The 20,698-nt window shown below is 39.1% G+C and overlaps 1 protein-coding gene across 1 annotated transcript in view; it reads left to right on the forward strand.

The window, feature by feature from the left end:
- Positions 1–2,848: 2,848 nt before the first annotated feature.
- SNX13 (sorting nexin 13) overlaps positions 2,849–20,698 on the forward strand; it is a gene marked incomplete at both ends in the record, with an annotated part of 140,152 nt that continues 122,302 nt past the window's right edge. The window contains one exon of the mRNA XM_079711700.1: positions 2,849–3,451. Coding sequence (XP_079567826.1) covers positions 2,849–3,451 — 603 coding nt within the window. The remainder of the gene's footprint in view (positions 3,452–20,698) is intronic.

The raw sequence follows: 20,698 nt of genomic DNA on the forward strand, positions 1-20,698 counted from the left end.
CTGTCTGTTCTTAGAATGTGTCTTCTCTGTTGCCAATGCATTATTTTAATACTGATTCAGTGGCTGTGATATTGGACCTTGTTAATGAATGTATGGTACTATTTAATGCTCAGTACAGGTGGTAGGTGACACTGATGACATTATGAAGAAACTGGAGTTAATAAAGTGGTTTAAGAAACCGAAAGATTAAATGTGACAACTGTTTGATAGATGCAATTTGCTTGGGAGATTGATGCTATACTTTTCCAGTTTCTCAAAAAGGATTATAGTCAACATGTGACAACCTGAATATGTAGATGAATTTTTTTTCTTTGCTTTAAAATTAAGAAATTAGGCAAATTGGATATTTGGAATTGTTGCTCAGAGGTTTGGAAATCACTGGCAGTGGCCTGTTTAAAAGCATCACACTTGACTTTTGCCTCTGACCTCTTTTTGTCATCCTTTCCTGTGTTAATTAGACTGGACACTGCTTGTTGAGGAATCAAACCTTTTGCAATAACAACCACAGATGTATCCTTATCATGTGTTTCTTAAGATGGATAGTTTTGTTTTGTTTCAAATTTCTGATTGATAGCCAAAGAACGTGGCATCTCAGGTCAGCCTGTCCCAGGTTTCCTCTGTAACAACTGATAGGATGTTTTTAAGACCACGTGGTATGAAACCGCAATCTGTGCCAAATTAGATGCTTACTTTTTTTTTTTTGAAGCTAGCTGCTTCTATAGCATTCTCTTTTCCAACTTCCATAAATCTCTGAAATGACATACCTTATTTACTTTGTTGCTTCCCTTGCTAGCAAATTAACTTTGACTCATGCCAATGTATATATACATAAGAAAGCTTTTCTTCTAAACATATTTTATCTTTATAATCCCCCATCCCATTATCACCATTGAAAATATCAGCAGTAATATAAGCTTAAGGGAAAGGCTCAGCTTACTATTCTGTCATAAACTTTTCTCTGGCATTCTAGTGACAGTAAAAGGAATTCTTCCATTAATTGCAAGATAAGAACACACAATGGTCAATTGAAAAAAAATTCTTTCAACACAGAGGATTTTGTTTTCATTTTTAATTAGGCCTTTTCCTTGCGGAGTCTTTTAGGAGGACACTGGGGGAGGGGCAACATTTTAAAAGGATGGTCATAATAGGCTTCCTTGAAAAAGGTGGTATTTGAGCAAAGATGGAACAGAAGTGAGAGATCTAGCCATGCGGGTACCTGGTGGAAAGATCCTTCCAGATAAATATTCAGTGCAAAGGCCCCAGGGCTAGAGGATGCCTTGCTGTTATAGGAGCAGTGCTTAGCAGAAATGAGGTCAGAGAGGTGGATGTGGGGTGGGACTGGGGAGGCTAGATAACATAAGGTTTTTTAGGTCACAGAAAGAACTCTGGCTGAGAAAACTTGGAGCTAATGATTTTGGCTTGCTCCTAGGTCTACGGACAAACTTCTAAATGTTAAAAGCATAGCCATGTCATATTACAGGTTGGTACAAACCTCAAGTTGTGCCTACACTTAATTTATCACCTTTAAAATAAGTGAAAATGCCTTCCTTCTGGAATGGGAAAAACATGTGAAAAGAAAATTAAATACAGGCCAGACACCTAAATTAGTTTTAATTTACTAGTTGGTATCTTAAATATTAATGAGCCTCCTCTGTTTTCTTATTTATAGGTTGCAACAGTTATCTTTTTCCAGGTTCCTTGTTGTCTCTAGTATCTCTTCGTTTCCTTAATATCTTAGGCCAGAGAGTATTTTCCAATCTTATTTTCTATTCATGGCTATTCTGTCAATCCCTGTAACACATTTTATTCTGTTGCAGAGGTCAGAATTTTGCTGGTCCAGAAATATGAAAATTATGTATTAGACGTAGATTAAAACAACAGCAAAATTACTTTGCCTCACTTAGTTGAATTGAGTAAAATCAGGATTTATCTTGAATTTCTACCTGGCTACCTAAATGAATCATTTTCTTTCCTTGATGAGGACACAACAGAGGTAACACAAAGTTTCTAATGCCTTTACTTAATGTTTTGAGAATATAAGAGTAATGTATTAGGTAAATTTCATTTTGCACAATAGTACTATTGTTAAGGGAAGGGGGGACTCCGGTTAAGGGGAAGGAACTTCTTTCCCAAATGCCTCTGTATCCCCTTAAAAGAGGTGGAAGGATTCTGCGTGTCAAATTTGAAAATTTACTTGTCAATTCCTTGGAAACTGGTTTCTAACACACAACAGGGTAACTCACTTTGACAGCAGGTTCAGGTAAATTACTTTAATTACAATTCAGGTAGAAGTGACTGCCTTCAGTTTCACACACTGTAACTCGCCTAGTGGCAGGTTCAGAACGGTGTCAGTAACAGGGGCTTCTATGCACCCTGCGTTCCAGAGTTCAGTCCCATTTAAGTTAGGACTATTGACAATGACCCGTGCTGAAATGTGCTCATCATGATACACACACACACAAACACACACGCACACACTGTATCAAGAAGCCAGTGAAGTTGTACAGACCGCAGTTAAAAAGTAAAATTGGCTTTACATTTTTTAGAGGTCTCTTACGAAGAGCAAAACCAAGCCCTCATTGTTATACAGGTGCTGGCCAAACACCGAATCAGCGACACTCTGCTACGACCGGGGTAAAGCTGATATGCCTGTATCACTTCTACTACCTGTCGCGCACCCCAGTAGAGAACTCGCTGAGGACTGGAAAGGACAAAGGAAAGTTTCTGTCAAAGTTTAGAAGGAAAGAGGGGCTGAGGAGGGAGCACTTTCAGATCATATTTAAGCCCCAGACAGTGGAGAAAGCCGAACATCCCCCTCCTGCTCTTGGGTCGCCGCGGGGCCGGAGATATGCGAGAGGGAAGTTTTTCTACTACTGGACATCTGCCGCCTTGTCCCCGAGACGCGCGAAGTCCGCAGCGCCATCCGTCGAAGCCTCGGCCTCTGCCCGTCTCGCTGTACCCCAGGCCCGACCGACCCCGTCGTGCGGCGGAGGATCAGCGGCCGCCGCGGACGCGCGCGCCGACTCCCGGGCCGGAATCGCGCTGGGGCCCCTTTGCCCTCCCAGCGGTCCCAAGTCGGTCTCTGCGCCCTGCTCCAGGGCCCTTGCAGCTGGCGCCCATTGGGTCTCCGGCCACCCGCCTCCACTTCCCCTCGCGCCGGCGCTATGGCGACGGTCACGAGACGCCGGCTGCCCCTGCGCCCGCCAATGGGAGCGCACGTCGCGGGGAGACGCGGACGTCGCTCTTCCAAGATGGCGGCGCGTCCGTCGAGAGCTGCCGGGCCGGAGGGAAGCCAGCGAAGCCGAGTAAAGCCGCCGCCCGGGAGAGGACTGAAGGAGCTGTTGCCGCCGTTGGCGGCAGCTCAGGCAGTTTTCGCTGCTGCTACGGCTGTTGCCATGCGGCGAGGCTAGGGAGGAGCTCACTTCCCCGGGGTGTAATAATGTTAACAGAGGTAAGCGGCGACGGCGGCCAGTGTTTACCTGTGAAATGGGGAAGGGGCTGGCGCCGGCCGGTCGGCTAACATTATTTCCGCCGCCTGCGGGCTCGACCCTTGGTAGCGGGCCCCGGGGCCCGAGCAGAGCGGGGATCCTACAAGTGCCCCCTGAAGAGGAGCTGTGCTGACTCAACAGTCCCGCCACCTCCGGCTGCCTGTGCCTCTTCTTTCGCAGTTGCCACTTGCCCGTCGCCCCTGGCACTGGTCTCCCTCCTGCCGTCGCTGCCTCCTAACTCGCCGCTCCCTTCGTGGCGTCCCCTTACACGCTGGTCTGTGGCAGTGTCGGTCTCTCTGCGTTGCTGCTGGTTCCTGTTCCCCTACGGTTTGCCCGAGGTCTCTCTCTTCGCGGGTCCCTGGCCTCCAGGGCCCTCCACCTCCAAGCTCGGTCAGCATCCTGGGTTTGTCACTCGGCCAGACCGGTTTGTTTCCCACCCCCTACCTTGACTGCTTCGTGAAGAGGACCTCTTTTTCTCAGGGGGATACTTAGATAGCCCAGTTACATCACCTCCCTCTCCCACACCCTGTCACCTTTCGCTTAAATCGTAGGAATCTGAAAGTTGAGTTTAGCATCTATCCTCTTGATTTGCTTAAGACTTCCTTGGTACTCTCAGTGGAACAGTTTTTTCCCTTGGTCCTGAAATGGAAGTAGGGCAACTATGACTAGCCAATCAGTTTCCCTTTTCTAGTGCTTGATGACCATTGCAAAAAGCAGACTTTTTGAAGAAGTAGAGTTTGCCTTTACTAGCAGTACTTTAAGGGGAAGAACGAAATTGATGTAAGTAGGTACTGGACCTAAGTTAACACAGTTATGTGTTGTGGTATATGTTAGTGTGGGTGTCATTGAAGATAAATTCTGTAGCTTGTGGATTTGAGGAAATATCTTAGAAGCTATACTCACTTTAAGTCCTGTGAAGCGTCCAATGTCAGCTGTCAGGTACTAGTTTGGGCATCTTTGTGGGCTGAACTAAGGATAGCAAACAATTTTAAAAATGGGCAATGGGAAGTATTCCTACCTGGGCTAACGAGGACATAAAAATGTTTGTAGATGAGTGGCTTTTGTTGTGTGAAAATGTGATAATAAAGGACTTGCCTTCCCAGCCTTATTAACTCTGAGGAACTTCATACTTTGGTATTTGTACTTAATAATCTGCACACAGCCTGGTGTAGGATGGGCCTGGTAAATACTTATTGGTTGATTTTTAACTCATGAACTACTTATTTCTAGTAGTTTATAGTTCACTATATATTTCTGAATTCCATAGATTTTTTTTTCATTCCTGTAGTTAATTTTATTCCCATGGTTAATTTTATTCACAGAGATTATGGTATATCATAAGCTCTGTTGTCATTAGCAGTATTAGGTTAAAAAAAAAAGGCAAGTAGCAGAAGTTCTATTTTTACCTGTAGTGTGATATTTTGTTGGGAATAATTAGCCTTATAATAAATTTTCAGTGGTGTTGCTAATGTACAATATTTTATGAGATAATCTTTTGGTTAAATTTGGCTTAGGTTAGCAGCCTTTGAAGAGTTGTAATGCTTTCACATGAACTCAGTGCTTGCTAGTAAAATGAGAGTCTTGATTTGGAAAGGCTGAACTTTCTAAGCTTCTGTATTTTATTTTTTATTTTATTTTATTTTTTGGCTGTGCCACGTGGCTTGCGGGATGTCAATTCCCCTACCAGGGATTGAACCCGGGCCACGGCAGTTAAAGCTGCGGAATCCTAACCGCTAGGCCACCAGGGAACTCCCTGAAGCTTCTGTATTTTAAAATAATTTCATCTTTCAGTGAAATATTTTAAACAGTAAATCAGTGATAGTAGTTAGATGTGCTTTATTGCTATGTGTGTGTGTGTGTGTGTGTGTGTGTGCTGTGCATAGCTTTTAAGTGGAAGAGCCAGGGTTCCAACCTGGGCAGTATCTGCTGAGTTTATCGTTAACCACTACACTGGATTACCTCTCCAAAGTAAGGCTCACATTAAATGGTACTTGGATCTCATCTATGGTTGTGAGTAGTCATTTTATAGATGAGAAAACTGAAGCCCAGAGACTTGTCCAAGGCCAAACAATTATTAGTAGCAAAGGTAAAACTAGCATCCCATCTCCTGACTCTCACTATAGAACTCTGACCATTTCGCTCTCTATGAATAGTTTTCGGCTCTCTTGAGAGATTTTATTTTATTTATTTATTTTAATTTATCTTTCTTTTATTTATTTATTTTTGGCTGCATTGGGTCTTTGTTGCTGCGCGCAGGCTTTCTCTAGTTGCGGAGAGCGGGGGCTACTCTTTGTTGCGCAGCCTTCTCATTGTGGCTTCTGTTGCGGAGCACGGGCTCTAGAGTGCAGGCTCAGAAGTTGTGGCACATGGGCTCAATAGTAGTGGTTCGCGGGCTCTAGAGCGCAGGCTCAGTAGTTGTGGCACACGGGCTTAGTTGCTCCGTGGCATGTGGGATCTTCCTGGACCAGGGATTGAACCCGTGTCCCCTTGCATTGGCAGGCGGATTCTTAACCACTGTGCCACCAGGGAAGCCCCACCCACTCTTTTTTTTAAATCCATATATCAGACTTAGGATATAGGATGTTTACCTGAGAATTTGTTTCAATTAATCTGAATTTTCACAACATTCAAATATAATGAAATATTTATTAGTGAATTTTCATTACACACACTTTAAAAAGCTACTGGGGTTATTATTTCTGAGCATGTATTATTACAGAGAACTAAAGGTATAGCAGATGTAGGAAAATATGCTGAATTTGCACCACTGCTGTGGCATACTCTAGAGGTTGTGCATAAAAACCAGTTACCAGCCTGTTGACACTTGTGCTTTTAAAAACAGTGAATAAAAATCGTACTTATTTAAACTTAGTAGTTGTTTGGGTTGTGTGTAAATGTGGAGCATTAGTAAATGTTACATAAAAATTGTAGTTGTGCTAAGTTATTTCCATCTAGATTTATTGATTTTTTTAATATATTAACACTCATTCTTGATTTTGTGGTTAACAAATATGATACAGATGGGTAAGGCATAAACTGCTGCACTTTTAGAGGTCCCAGGTTAATAATTAAGGGAGTAAAATTTTGTGGTTCAAATAAATTTGGAAGATTTGCCTAAAGGAAGTTAAAAAGGACTTCTTATAGCTTTTGATAGGTGATTTGCTGGCAAAGAATGTGTTAGAATTTGTGTCAAATTGCATAGAGACTGTGATGGTTAATTTTATGTGTCAACTTGATTGGCCTTGGGGTGCCACATTAAATATTATTTCTGGGTACCACCGTGATGGTGCAGCCGGATGAGGATGAGATTGGGATTTGAATTGGTGGACTTGTTAAAGTAGATTGCTCTCCCCAGTGTGGGTGGGCACCATCCAATCTCTTGAGGGCCTGAGTAGAACAATAGGAAGAAGGAATTTGCCCCTTTTTTCTTTTTTTTTTTTTTTTTTTGCGGTACGCGGGCCTCTCACTGTTGCGGCCACTCCCGTTGCAGAGCACAGGCTCCGGACGCGCAGGCTCAGCGGCCATGGCTCACGGGCCCAGCCGCTCTGCGGCATGTGGGATCTTCCCAGACCGGGGCACGAACCCGTATCCCCTGCATCGGCAGGCGGACTCTCAACCACTGCGCCACCAGGGAAGCCCTGCCCCTTTTTTCTGCATCACTGTTTGAGCTGGGACATTTCATTTCATCTTCTCCTGCCCTTGGACTGGGATTTATACCATGAGCTCCCCTGATTCTCAGGCCTTTGGATTGAATTACACCACTGGCTTTCCTGGCTCTCCAGCTTGCAGACAGCAGATGGTGGGACTTCTCAGCTTCCATAATCTTGTGAGCCAGTCCCTCATAATAAATCTTAAAAAAATTTCCTATTGGTTCTGTTTCTCTGGATAACCCTGACGAATACAGATCCTTACAGAGTTTCTTGTATTTCGCTTTGGGGAATCCTGAGATGTGATGAGTTGTGCATTAAGGGAGAGTCTTTGGACTTTCAGAGCTCTTTTTAAAGACACACACACACACTCTTGCCCATAGTAAGTGCTTAAGAAAAAATTATGACTTGATTTTGTTGGTTAATACATTAGTTAAGAGAAATACTCTTGGGGTGGGTTACTCCTTAACTGACACGAGCTATTTCTTTAATTATTAGTTAATGACATTATAAAGGCTACTAACCAGAACAAGAAGCATAGGCCCGTTGCTATTCAAAGGATGTTAAGAGGTGGGAAAGAGATTTTATAAGGGAAGTAGAAGGACATTACTGTCTAGAATGAGGCTGGCTTGCCACTCTACATCTTTTGACAAGCCAAGCTGAGTATTGCCAACCATTTCTCAAGAATTCTAAAGGGTCTTTGTTTTATTTTCCCCCCACTGATTCCAGACTTTCAGAGAGCTTATAAATAAACTATATTTATTTAGTATTTATTTTCATTATATTTTCTTATTCTAGCATGCATATACCGTTTTTCATCACTTCTGATTATCAACTAGCTAGCTGGTTGACAGAATTGCAAACAAAAGCAAATGTGTGATTTTTTTTTTTTTTTTTCGGTACTCGGGCCTCTCACTCTTGTGGCTTCTCCCGTTGCGGAGCACAGGCTCCGGACGCGCAGGCTCAGCGGCCATGGCTCACGGGCCCAGCCGCTCCGCGGCATATGGGATCCTCCCGGACCGGGGCACGAACCCTTGTCCCCTGAATTGGCAGGCGGACTCTCAACCACTGCGCCACCAGGGAAGCCCAAATGTGTGATTTTTTAGTTAAACTCTACAGCTTTATATTAGATAAATGTAGGTCTTCCATTTGGCATTTCAGAATATTAAAATAGAGGTTTTAGATTTCCATAACCATCCTTGGGAGTCCTAGGTAGGGAGATACTAGTGTTCAGATGGATTGTTCCAAAGTTTGTTGACCAGTGTTTCATAGAAATTGATAGAAGTTTCTTAACTAGTCCACTCTGTTTAAAAGTTTTGCCTTAATTGCTACAAGTTTATAAAATTACTTTTATTTATTTGAGGAAATACAGAATTAGTATTTGTAGTTTTAAAGGTACAAGGCATTGGTTTGTGAATCATAAGGCCACTGCAAAGTGTATGGGTTTACATTTCTGTGTGTAGTAACTACCAGCACATGTATACACTTTTGCAGATTATAAAGGGTGCTTCATCTCTTAATTTAATCACATTGTTAGATGTGCTCATGGTTATGTTCAGTGTCATTTCTAGTGTAACTGTGGAATAAAGAGTATTGTCTAGAGTAAAGAGAGAAAAAAGGGTATGTGAGGATGTTTGAAGTAGATCGTTTTAGGTGGATCAAGTAAGCTCTGTTAGCTGAGTAATAATGGAAAAGGAGGGAGCATGAGCTTCTGGAAGAGGAAGAAAACAGGTTCTATCATGGTTAAGAGTTTCCAATGCTGGCTACTCACTAATTAGCCATTTGGTGGCAAAGCTAAGTGACTTTATGGCATTCCTGAGTGAGGTTCTCAGGGTATGGTTTTTTAAATTGTGTTTTGAAATTCTGTGGTTTCACAGACCATCAAGTGCTCCCTCAATTGATGGAACTCTAACATTGACTTTCTGAGTCAAGTTTAATTTTCATATTACAGTGCCTTATATATTTGTGAGGAGAGGGAACTTTGAATTAAAGCAAGTGGACAGCTCTGTTTTATCATGTTAAGAAATGGTTGAAGCTTGAGTAATAGGTTGAAGTCATGGTGATGCGTACTTTGTCTATCAACTACCACAATAGTGAGGCTACACAAATATGACCTATATGTTAGGCATTCTAAGGATGAGTCTTAACGTCACCACTTATTTATGATGTGACATTGGGGAAGTTGTTTGAACTTTCTGAGCCTTAGTTTCCTTCTTTGTGAAATTGGGATAATAATAGCACCTTCCTAGCTACTCTCACATTGTTATGAAGATCAAATAAAATGACAGAGAGTAAAATTCTTTGTAAACTGTCAATCATTATACAAATATTAGTGGTTAATACATCAGTTTTGTTCTCTATATGTCTTGCACTAATATGAATTCAGGTTCTAGGCTCCATCTAGCTTTATGGCTCACTAGCTTCTCAGTGGATCCCAGGAGAATGAGGGTATCCCCTGGCCATTGGTGCAGTTACAGGGAGGCAGGGGCTAGCCTAAAAGAAGGGAAAGGAAAAAAAATAGACTGAGAGCATGTCTTGCCGAGTAATAATAAGGATAGCTTCTTGTGTGGTTGGTAAATTGATTCCAGAGAATTTCTGAAAAGGCAGTTCCAAAAAATATTTTGAAAAAGGTTACTTATTTGAGGATTAGTAGTCATTTGTGTATACATAGTGTGAAATATTCGTGGGAAAAGAAATCCTTTATTTTTAATCAACCCTGGTAAATTATTAAAATCCTGGTAGATTCTTAAGAAATAAATTAATAAGTTCTTAATTCTTAATTGTTTAATACAATTTTTATAAGGCTTTGGTTGTAACTTTTACTAATGGAGATTAATTTTTGTGGATCACTTTGTTCACCAAACATAAATACTCCTACTCTGTGGTAGGCACATGCTAAGTTCTGGTGCTGCAGCTGTGTCCAACCTGAAACCTGCCCTCAGAAAATTCACTATCAGAGCTAACTGGTGCCAGTTTGGCCCTCATTCAGCTGAAGCTTTGAGGTCTTTTGTCAGAATAAAACAAATTACGTAATTAAAAGGTGAAAAATTAAGAGGAATAAAAAGTTGGAGAATGTAATTAAAAGGTAATTACTTGCATTTGCTTTCTAACTCTATGTAAAACTACCAGTTTGGATGACATGTCAGCTCTAAAATGAGCTGCTTCTTACAACTAAAGGGTCAGCCCATTTCTACTGTCTATTTGCTCCAAGCTAATTCACGGTGAGAAGTGGAAAAAAAACCCCAAGAGAACAGAGTAGCAAAAAAAAAAAAAAAAGTGAATTTGTCTTTTGTTTTGTTTTTATGAAAAGACTCTTTATATCTCCTTAAGAGGTCTACCAGATTTTACTGAAAGACGTAGCTGAATTCCATTACCCTGGTAAAAGTAGTACTTGGTCCCTACCCTGTATGTTACATACTCATGTAAACTCCTGAATGTGCGGCTTACCATTGTATTCCCAGTGCCTGGAAGAGAGCTTAACGCTTAGTCCTCACTAAATATCTGTCAATAAAAAATGTTGAATATTCCCTCCAGCAAAATGAAAGTAAAATTGAAAAATCACTAAGACAAAAATCATTTTTGATAAATTTAAACTATCACATTAATTACCCTTCAAGGATTGGTTATTATCTCTGTCCATTAGGCTTTTTAAAATAGTACACTGTGGTTGAATATTATGTTTGGGATCACGAAACACGCACACAAAAGTTAGACAAAAAAAAAAAGAGGTGAACATTAAGCATTTAGTTAGAATGTAGTTCTGTTTTAATTTTTCCTACAGAGAAGAATCTGATTAGATTGATGTTATTTTCATGTAACAAATCATAAATGCAAGAACAACTTGGATTTTATTTTGTGTTTCTTAGTACTTACTTTTTATGATTTCATTTGTATTCCTGAACTAGATAAACCTAAAGCTTTGTTTATAATAGTACAGTAATGCAGATTTTTGTGGTGCTTTGTTGAGTGTTTCGTGTTTTTTGACCTTTAACGTTGTCTCGAAGTTTGCAAGTAAGAGTAAAAATTTAGTCCTGAATTTCAAAAAGTTGGAAATTTGCGGGGTACCTTTTCTAGGAGGGCAGCTGCTACCACGATCTCTTACCTAAAATACCTCTCAATGTCACTCTTAGAGCATTGTTAGATCATTTCACCCATCTATAATTCCACTGTATATTCAGAAATAATATGTACCAGAAAAGTTCAATACAATAATTCTGCAGCTTGTTTAATGATCTTTCAGTTAGTGCCAGAGGCTCATATACAATCAACTGGAATAATTCACCATTGTTAGATTACTGCACTGTTTTCTCCTATTTCCTGAGGGACCTTTTAATTCTGATGCAGTTGTGAAATTCCTAAGGTGAATCCTGTTTTGCTCTTGACCTTAGCCCTGCATTATTGGAGAGTCCTTGAATGTTACTCAATTTAAACCTGAATTGGTTTTGCTCTTGGAACCCTGGAGCTATCTTTAGCCTGGCTGTGGTTTGGCAGGTGAGCCAGTCTGTGATTCTTTGTATTGTGACATCTTTTATTTTCAGGCCAGAGTTGTGTGACAACAGACCATGTATGGAGAATGGCTCTTGGATTCACGATCATTTGAGGCTTGGAAGTTATAAAACTGAAGTTGTACAGTTTTAATGGAAGAGTTAAGTCTGAAATAAAATTTCACCTCAGTTTAGTTATTACATAGATTTTGGGAAATAATGGTCTGATTTTAAGATACTATGATATTATGTGTTATCTAATGTTTCTCCAAGTCATAATATTATACTTTAGAATTTGTTCTTGATTTCTCTTCCTGAGATTATTTGAGGTGGCATTTTTTCTTCCTCAGAACTTTCCTCAGGGTGTTTAATCAGATCACAACTGTTAGTATAACTAGCTACTTTAATGTCCAGTGTTCATTACTAACATCAGATGCTTTTTCTTGAGTACTACCTAAGTGCTCAACACTCAAACCGTTGCAGTAGTCTAATCCTGGTAAGAGTTAGCAGAATAAGAGGAAGTGGTCTAGAGGGAGGTTGGCGACAACTTGAAAGGTGGAACACAACAAAGGTACAGAAAAAGAAACTGAAATAATGGACTTTACAAATAGTGGGTGTGTTGATTATATAAAAATTTTAGAAAAATCAGTTAGGCTTAAGAATATTTTATAATTTATAAAAATATATTTTTTGAACCAGAAAGCTCTACCAGTTAATATCTGATAGCTCAGAATATTCAATCAAATAATAGGCACTAATGCAAGATTTATAGAACTACAGAAGTTAGTGAGATTGTCTTTGTACTGGGACTCAGAGTGTTGTTAATCATCTCTATCTCTGTCTCCTCTCTCTCTCCCCCCCACCCTGCCACATATATATCTTCTAATCACAAATTGGACATTCTGAGTTTCTGAAGAAGAGTGTATGCTTTTGGTTAAGAGTGGCCGTTGGTATCAGATTATTTGGATTTGAATCTGTTTTGTCACTTCAGAGTATTTTGACCTTAGAAAGTTATTAACCTTTTTGAGCCTCAGTTTTCCCGTCTGTGTAACTTTTAAATTAATGATACCCCATAGGGTTGTTCTAAGTATTAAGTGAAATAACATGTTAAGTACTGCACACAGTATTTCCCACAATAAAACTCAAGAAGTAACTAGATTTTAATTATTGTTTCCTCAGAAATAAATAACAAGTGGTTTATTTTTTATAACTTAGAATGTGATTGAAGTTTTTTGTATTCTGTCTTTGTTTTATTGAGGAAGTTTTAAAATGTCAAATTAAACAAAATAATCCCCTTTGATGCAGATGATCTAATTCTTCCCTTACTTTTTCAGTTTTTATTAACTTTCTAATTTATGTATTGCACTAAGAGCTAGATCTAGACTAAATATCAGGAGGAAATCGAGAGGTGACACTTGCATACTGTGGTCATAACTAGAACTTTTGACTGACCAATAATTTCTTCTGCCCACTAAAGCTTTTACCATAGATGAAGTGAAAGGGATAAGTTGTAGTATAATCTCATATTATGCTTTAAAAAAATGCCAGTGTTGTGTAGTTTTCTGCTATGGGAAGTACTAAGGTTCTTGTCAATTTGATAAAGTTTTATGTAAAGTAGCTCAGAATTTATTTAAGCTTTTCTCTTGAATTGTTCCTTTTATAGGGAATAGAAAGATGAGGAATGTTAAAGTCCTTTGTTTAAAAAAATTATGTAGTTAGCTTGATTCGTATTAGTATACTGTGTGTGTAGTAGGTTAAGAAAAAGACTTAGGGCTAAGTTATTACAAATAAGATTTGTACTTATACATCTAAATATGGGTATTAAGAATGTAAATTCAGTTCCTTTATTCAGGAGCTGCTTATCTGCATTCATGTAATAGTACAATAAATTGTTATATTCAAAGAGTGGAGTGTTCATGTGATAATAACATTTTACTTAGCTGAAGATTCTGCCATCAAGGTCCTTTGTGGATGAATCTGTGTCTGTCTCTATTTTCCTTACTATACTTATTTTTTTCCCCTTGTCGCTGTTGCTTTGTGGATGTGTTGATTTTTTCCCTCACCTCTTTTATTATTCTTCTCTATTTCTGTAGGCGTGCTTGCTTTCTCAGTTTTTTCCCCTAACCTTCACCCTTTCCTTCCCCCCTCCAGCAAATTAAACAGGCCACAATAATTTAACTTTTATTTTTTAAGTTATACTCCACTTAATGGGTTTAAAAATACTTTCCATTGCTTAAAAATTTAAAAGGCGAATGTATACAACAGTTTATATATATTTTTAAATAATACAATTCAGTATAATTTCACTTTGTGATTGTATACCTCTTGTCTGAATTTATCTTGATTAAAAAGCCTCATAATCTCAGAGTTAACAGAGAACAATGTTGAGCTTTATTTTTTATTGTGAATTAAGAGCATCTTGTAGTACTTTCAGGGTCATTGTTTTGATGTGGAGTTGTTACTGTACAGCCTTCAGGAACATGAAGGAAATTTGTCTGAACCTGTACCAAGTCTAGAATATACCTTGAAAGTTATCTGAATACTAATACCTACAAAATCTACACCAGATTCTTAAGGGGTACCAAGGACTAAGATATTAGTGTCAGTTTAGTTACTTCAGGTGTTTCTAATAAATTGAATTTTTTTTTTTTGCGGTACACGGGCCTCTCACTGCTGTGGCCTCTCCAGTTGCGGAGCACAGGCTCCAGATGCGCAGGCTCAGCGGCCATGGCTCACGGGCCCAGCCTTCCCGCGGCATGTGGGATCTTCCCGGACCGGGGCACGAACCTGCGTCCCCTGCATCGGCAGGCGGACTCTCAACCACTGCGCCACCAGGGAAGCCCGATAAATTGAATTTTTAAATCTTAATAAATCACTTTTATTTGATTCCTTAGATATGTGTGCAGAATTTTGCCCATCCCCTCCACATCCTTTTTTAAAAAAAGTCTACTTGAGAGTCGGTGTAAAATAATGGTTCAGGACATGCTTGAATTTTATTTTTTTTTTTGTTTTTAAAATTTATTTAGTTTTGGCTGCGTTGGGTCTTCGTTGCTGTGCATGGGCTTTCTCTAGTTGTGGTGAGTGGGGGCTGCTCTTCGTTGCGGTGCGCGGGTTCTCATTGTGGTGGCTTCTCTTGTTGCAGAGCATGGGCTCTAGGCGCGTGGGCTTCAGTAGCTGTGGCACTTGGGCTCAGTAGTTGTGGCTCGCAGACTCTAGAGCGCAGGCTCAGTAGTTGTGGCACAAGGGCTTAGTTGTTCTGCAGCATGTGGGATCTTCCTGGACCAGGGCTCGAACCTGTGTCCCCTGCATTGGCAGGCGGATTCTTAACCAGTGCGCCACCAGGGAAGTCCCTCCTCCTCTTTCTCATCCTCTTTCTCCTCTTCACTGTTGTGGATGATTATCTTGTGCATTAGGATGCTGTGTAGGATGCACACAGCAAAATCCTTAGCCTCTTGTGATACCTACCCCCCCATTTTGATAACCAAAAATGTCTCCATACATTGCTGAATGTTTCCTGGAGGAATAATTGCCCTTGGCTGAGAACCACTGCAGTAAAGATAGTGCCTTTTCTGCACTTTATCTTTTTAGATACTTATTTCTAGAATTGTTTTTATCTCGAATCTGTTTTGTTCCATTGATCTGTGTGTCTGGACTTTAGCCTCTTTTGCTTATTTATTTTACTTCTCTTTGTGGTTTAGTAAGTAGTAATTTAAAAAACAGCTTTACTGACATGTAATTTATATACCATACATGAATACAGTTCAGTGGCTCTTAGTATGTTCACAGAGTTGTGCATCTGTTGCCATAGTAAGTTGTAGAACTCATTACCCTCAAACAGAAAAACCCTTACCCTTTAGCTGTCACTCCCAAATCTTCCCTGCTTTGAGCCCCAGGCTATCATCACAAGTCTGTCTCTATGGATTTGCCTCTTACAGACACTTTATATAAATGGAATCATACAGTGTGTGGTCTTTGTGACTGGCTTCTTGCACTTAACATGTTTTCAAGTTTCATACATATTGTAGCATGCATCAGTATTTCAAATTTCTTTTTATTGCCTAGTAATCCATTGTATAGAAACCACATTTTGTGTATTCTTTCATTCATTGATGGATATTCGGTTATTTTCACTTTTGGGCTATTATCAATAATGCTGCTATGAACACTTGTGTACACGTTTTTGTATGGACATGTTTTCATTTCTCTAGGATATATACTAAGAATGGAACTGCTGAATCATATGGTAACTCTATGTTGAACCTTTTGAGGAACTGTAAATTGTTTTCAGAAGTACTGCACCATTTTTATTCCCACCAGCAATATAGGAGGCTTCTAATTTCTCTGCATCCTCAAGAATATTTGTTACAATCTGTCTTTTTGATTATAGCCATCTGGTGGGTGAGAAGTGATATCTTGTAGTGTATTTGATTTGCATTTTCCTAATGTCTAATAATGTTGAACATTTTTTCATATGCTTTTTATGACCACTTATATTATCTTCTTTGGAGAAATGTGTACTCAAATCTTGTGCTCATTTAAAAATTAGATTATTTATTTCTTAGTTTTTATTTATTTAATTTATTTTTATATATATTCTTTTGGCTGCATTGGGTCTTCGTTGCTGTGCACAGGCTTTCTCTCTTTGCAGCGAGTGGGGACTACTCTTCATTGTGGTTCACGGGTTTCTCATCGTGGTGGCTTCTTTTGTTGCGGAGCATGGGCTCTAGGCACGTGGGCTTCTGTAATTGCAGAACACGGGCTCAGTAGTTGTGGTGCGCGGGCTCAGTAGTTGTGACGCACAGGCTTAGCTGCTCTGCAGCATGTGGGATCCTCCCATACCAGGGATCGAACCTGTGTTCCCTGCGTTGGCAGGTGGACTCCCAACCACTGCGCCACCAGGGAAGTCCCTCTTAGTTTTAACAGTTCTTTGTATATTCCAGGTAGAAGTTCATTATTAGGTATATGATTTACAAATATTTTTTCTCATTCTATGGGTTGGCTTTTCATTTTCTTGAGGGTATCATTTGCAGCACAGCATTTAAAAATTTTGACATAGTCCAATTTATTTATCTTTTGTTGACTGTGCTTTTTGTGTCAAAAGATATTTAAATTTTGTAATACAGTTTCTCTAATTAGCTTCAGGAAATGGTATCAAGGATCACATAAACAAGACAAACTAAATACATAAAAATAGAGCTGAAATTAAGCCATTATAGTTTTCCCCAACTTGAATTTTGAAAAAATAATTTTTTTCTTAAATTTTATTATCATATTTAGGTGTGTGTGTGATGATAGAAGACTTTACTGAGAATTTGAGGGTGATGAGGCATTTGGTTTACATTGTAGCAGTGCTAGGTAATTAAAAACCACTCTGCTCAGTAGTGGAGAAGCTAGCTACAGTAACCTAAAATTTTGCAGTGTTCCAATCCTCAGATGCCATGCTTTGAGTGTTTTAACGGTTAACCACACCCAATAGAGGAGGAGGAATCCTCCAAAAGCAGAGACTATTTATTTCTAGTCCTGCCCTCTCTGTCTGTAATAATCTGTTTACCTTCTCCTGAATTCCTGGCTCTATTATTTCATGATTATTGGTGTGCTTATCCATTATTTTTTCTCCCGGCACATTCTGAGTCTCTGGGTCTTGTCTTTGCAGATCCCTAACTAGGCCGGCTTATTCTTTCAGCAACACTACATGTCCAGGAATCATAGCTCAGTCATGATGTTCTTGAGGATCGTCTCTGATTATGGTCCCGCTGCCTCTTCATAGTCACTTGCAGCAATGTGTCTGCTCTCATCATCTCCACCTTCTTTTATACTTATTAACGTTTTAAAAATTTTATTTACTACCTAATTAAACTTTGACAATATACAAATACATATCTGTTTTTTAAGATTTTCCAGTTCATTTTAAAGGTTATGTGTGTTAAGCTATTCCCTCGTTATTACCATAATTTGACCAATTGTTTTGTCTTGCTTTCTTAAACAGGATGTTAGTTTCATGTTTTTCACTTGCTGGAGTACAGATTTTATGACAGCCTTTATGATCATTGCTTGATAGAAATAAACATCCATAATAGTGTATTCACTTAAACATTTTAAATGACTGTTAATTGAATGTAAATAAAATGAATTAAGGATATGGTGTGTCTTTTGTAGGAAAAGTGGTATGTGTAATCTAAAAAGAATAAAGTATTATTTGCAATATATATTTTAAAAAAAGTTCATGCTGCTTGAAAAGTAAACCAGTGCAGAAGTGTATTTAGTAAGAAGTGAAAGTATTTGCTTTTTCTGTTTTAAAAGCAGTCTGGGTACATACTTCTGTACCTTTCTTTATATTTAATACACATGAGAGAAAATTTTCATTAAGTTAAAAAAATTACTCTTAAAAGTGGTGATGTAAATTATCTTTTCCCACTTTTATAAGTTTCTCAAGTGTTTATCTAATTTTTCCAGTGTGTTTATTGTTACACTTTATACTCCTGTCTTCTCCCCTTCCCTCTGCCATATAGATAGGTGCTTACGGAATTGATTTGACACAGAAACAAAGGGCAAGTGAAATTGAAGTATTAAGATGCCAATTAATGATAAGAAAGGTGAAGATTATCACTAGGAAAAAATATTGATGTGTATATCACATTGATTTAGATGATTATTGAGAAGATCTGTGGATTCGATATATACTTACTCAGAGTATACTGGATGTGCCAGATGTTATACTTGTCAACAGGAATACATCAATGAATACAGCATATACATTTTATGATCTCATGAGACTTAGGTATATGGTATATACAGGAAAATAAATAGACAATTCCATCGTAATGTGATAAATGAAGATATTGGCAAGAGAGTGGTTGAAATGGTGAACTGTGGAGTCCAGTCTAGATAGGGAAGTGAATGCAGAAGTGGGCTAAGTAAGGAGAAAGTAGAATTAAGTGTCTGCAATTCTGAATGATAATAAAAAATAGATGCAGTAGGTTTAACTAATTTAGAACTGGAAGATTGTGATCAGAGAGTAAGATAGTTAATTTTCACACTTCCCATTCAGAGAAGACAGGGTGATGAAGTCTGGAGTGTGGTCTTAAAGTGGCTAAATGGACTTGCAGTGAACGTTGGTGGAGGTGAAATGCTTATGATATTAAAAGTAGAGTGTTGGGAGTTCCCTGGTGGTCTAGTGGTTAGGATTGGGCGCTTTCACTGCTGTGGCCCGGGTTCAGTCCCTTGTTGGGGAACTGAGATCCCACAAGCTGCACGGCATGGCCAAAAAAAAAAAAAGAAAGAAAAAGAATGTTGGGTGGATGCATGTTGAAATAATTCAAGGTTATGTAGTACTTAGGACAGAAGCATGTCAAGAGTTTTGAGTGAATGATTAGGAGTGCCTTGGGGATCAGTGGTTTGCGCCTGTGACTGCGTATTGGAATCACCTAGGGAACTTTACAAACTACTAATGTGCTTACCCTAACCTTGCTGCACGTTGGAAATTCTAATGGCTAGCTCCCATCCTCAGCTATTCAGATTTAATTTGTATGGGGTGTAACCTGGGCAGTGGGGCTTTAAAATGCCCCTGGGAATTATAATGTGCAGCAATTGCACAGTGGCAGGGTTTTGTTTTTTTGTTTTTTGTTTTTTTACGGGAAGCTGGCTGGGAGTTACGGTTAGGAACATGACCCTGAATCATTAAGTTCGAGTACATGATAAATGAAAGAATAAGCAACCTTTGAGAGTGAGGCAGGAGAAGCAGCTTTTACTTAAAGCAAACAGTGAAATTGTTGATGATATAGATCCATTTATTTTTACCCTGGAGCAGAGTAAACCTAGAGGGAGGTTTTGGGAGGAAGGTAAGCAGTGGGAGGTTGGATAAAGGAGGAAAAAACAAGAACAGTACAGTGGTTAGAGTACAGGACAGGACTGATAACTGTAATAAATTTGTCTTTTGGTAGTGACCAAAGATAACAGGGCATAGTGGGTTCACAATTAGTCTGGAAAATACATTCCGCAGTCCCATGGTGGATGAAAGTTGGGAATTGGGTGAGTGGCTCTCAGGAGTCAGTTTAAGACCTGGGATTGAACTTAATAGGAAGTCCTAGCTTTGTATTCTTCTCTTTGTTAAGGGGTTTGGATTGGTTGCATAAGATCCATGGAGAGGCCCAGAGTTTCATGCTGCTGTTCCACAGGCTCCTAGGTGAGTGGTTAGGGGCCTGGTCTCTTTTGTCCTGACACTGGCAGGAGGAGGCTCTGGAGTGTCAAGGCTTGGTTAGGTCTGCAGAGCATAGCTCTGCTCACTCCAGCGTGCTTGCTTGTGTGAGTTTGACACTTTGTTGTACCTAACAATGGCAAAGCCTTTGCTATTTCTTTACTTTTATACTTGATGCTTTTTAGGAACAATTTTAATTGCCCAATTCCAGATTTTTTTCAACATTGAAGAAATGGTATAGACTTAGAAACAGTGAAAAGGGACCTTGTATATTATCTATGCAAACTTCCCTTATTTATACGTTAGAATTTTATGCATAGAGAATTGAAGTCAGTTTCACAAAGAAACCGTTCAGCCTAAAGTATAAACTATATATGAGACTAGAAATTTATAATTGTTACACTGATTCAAATTTGTTGTCAGAATAAATGGGTTTACTGCAACTCATTTGATTAATTTGACATGTAACTTGATTTTTTTGCATTGTTAAACTTGGAAGATGAGAACATCAGATATCACTGTCAGTGGAGTGCAGAAAATTTATATTTCTTTTAAATTAAAGAAAGCGTTTTAAAGTATAATACTTGCAGAGTTCAAGAGCTACCCTAGTTATGCAAATGAACTGTGGAATTACTTTTGAATGAAGAGTTCATTCAAAAACATTATCAAAAATTTTTAATATATTTTTTGTCAGAATAGGGTAAGTAGTAAATTTCGTAATAGCCTGATGTAGAAATAAGAAAATTATATGCTTAGTGGAAAATATACTTTTGCATAATTACAGTATATCATGTCAACTAGTAATTAAAACCCATATGCCCTTACTGAGCAAAATGTATGTCCATGATTAAAGCTTTTGTACTTTTTTAAATTAGATGATTTTGT

Source organism: Hyperoodon ampullatus (genome assembly GCF_949752795.1).
Source record: "Hyperoodon ampullatus genome assembly, chromosome: 9".
NCBI classification, from domain to species: Eukaryota; Metazoa; Chordata; class Mammalia; order Artiodactyla; family Ziphiidae; genus Hyperoodon; species Hyperoodon ampullatus.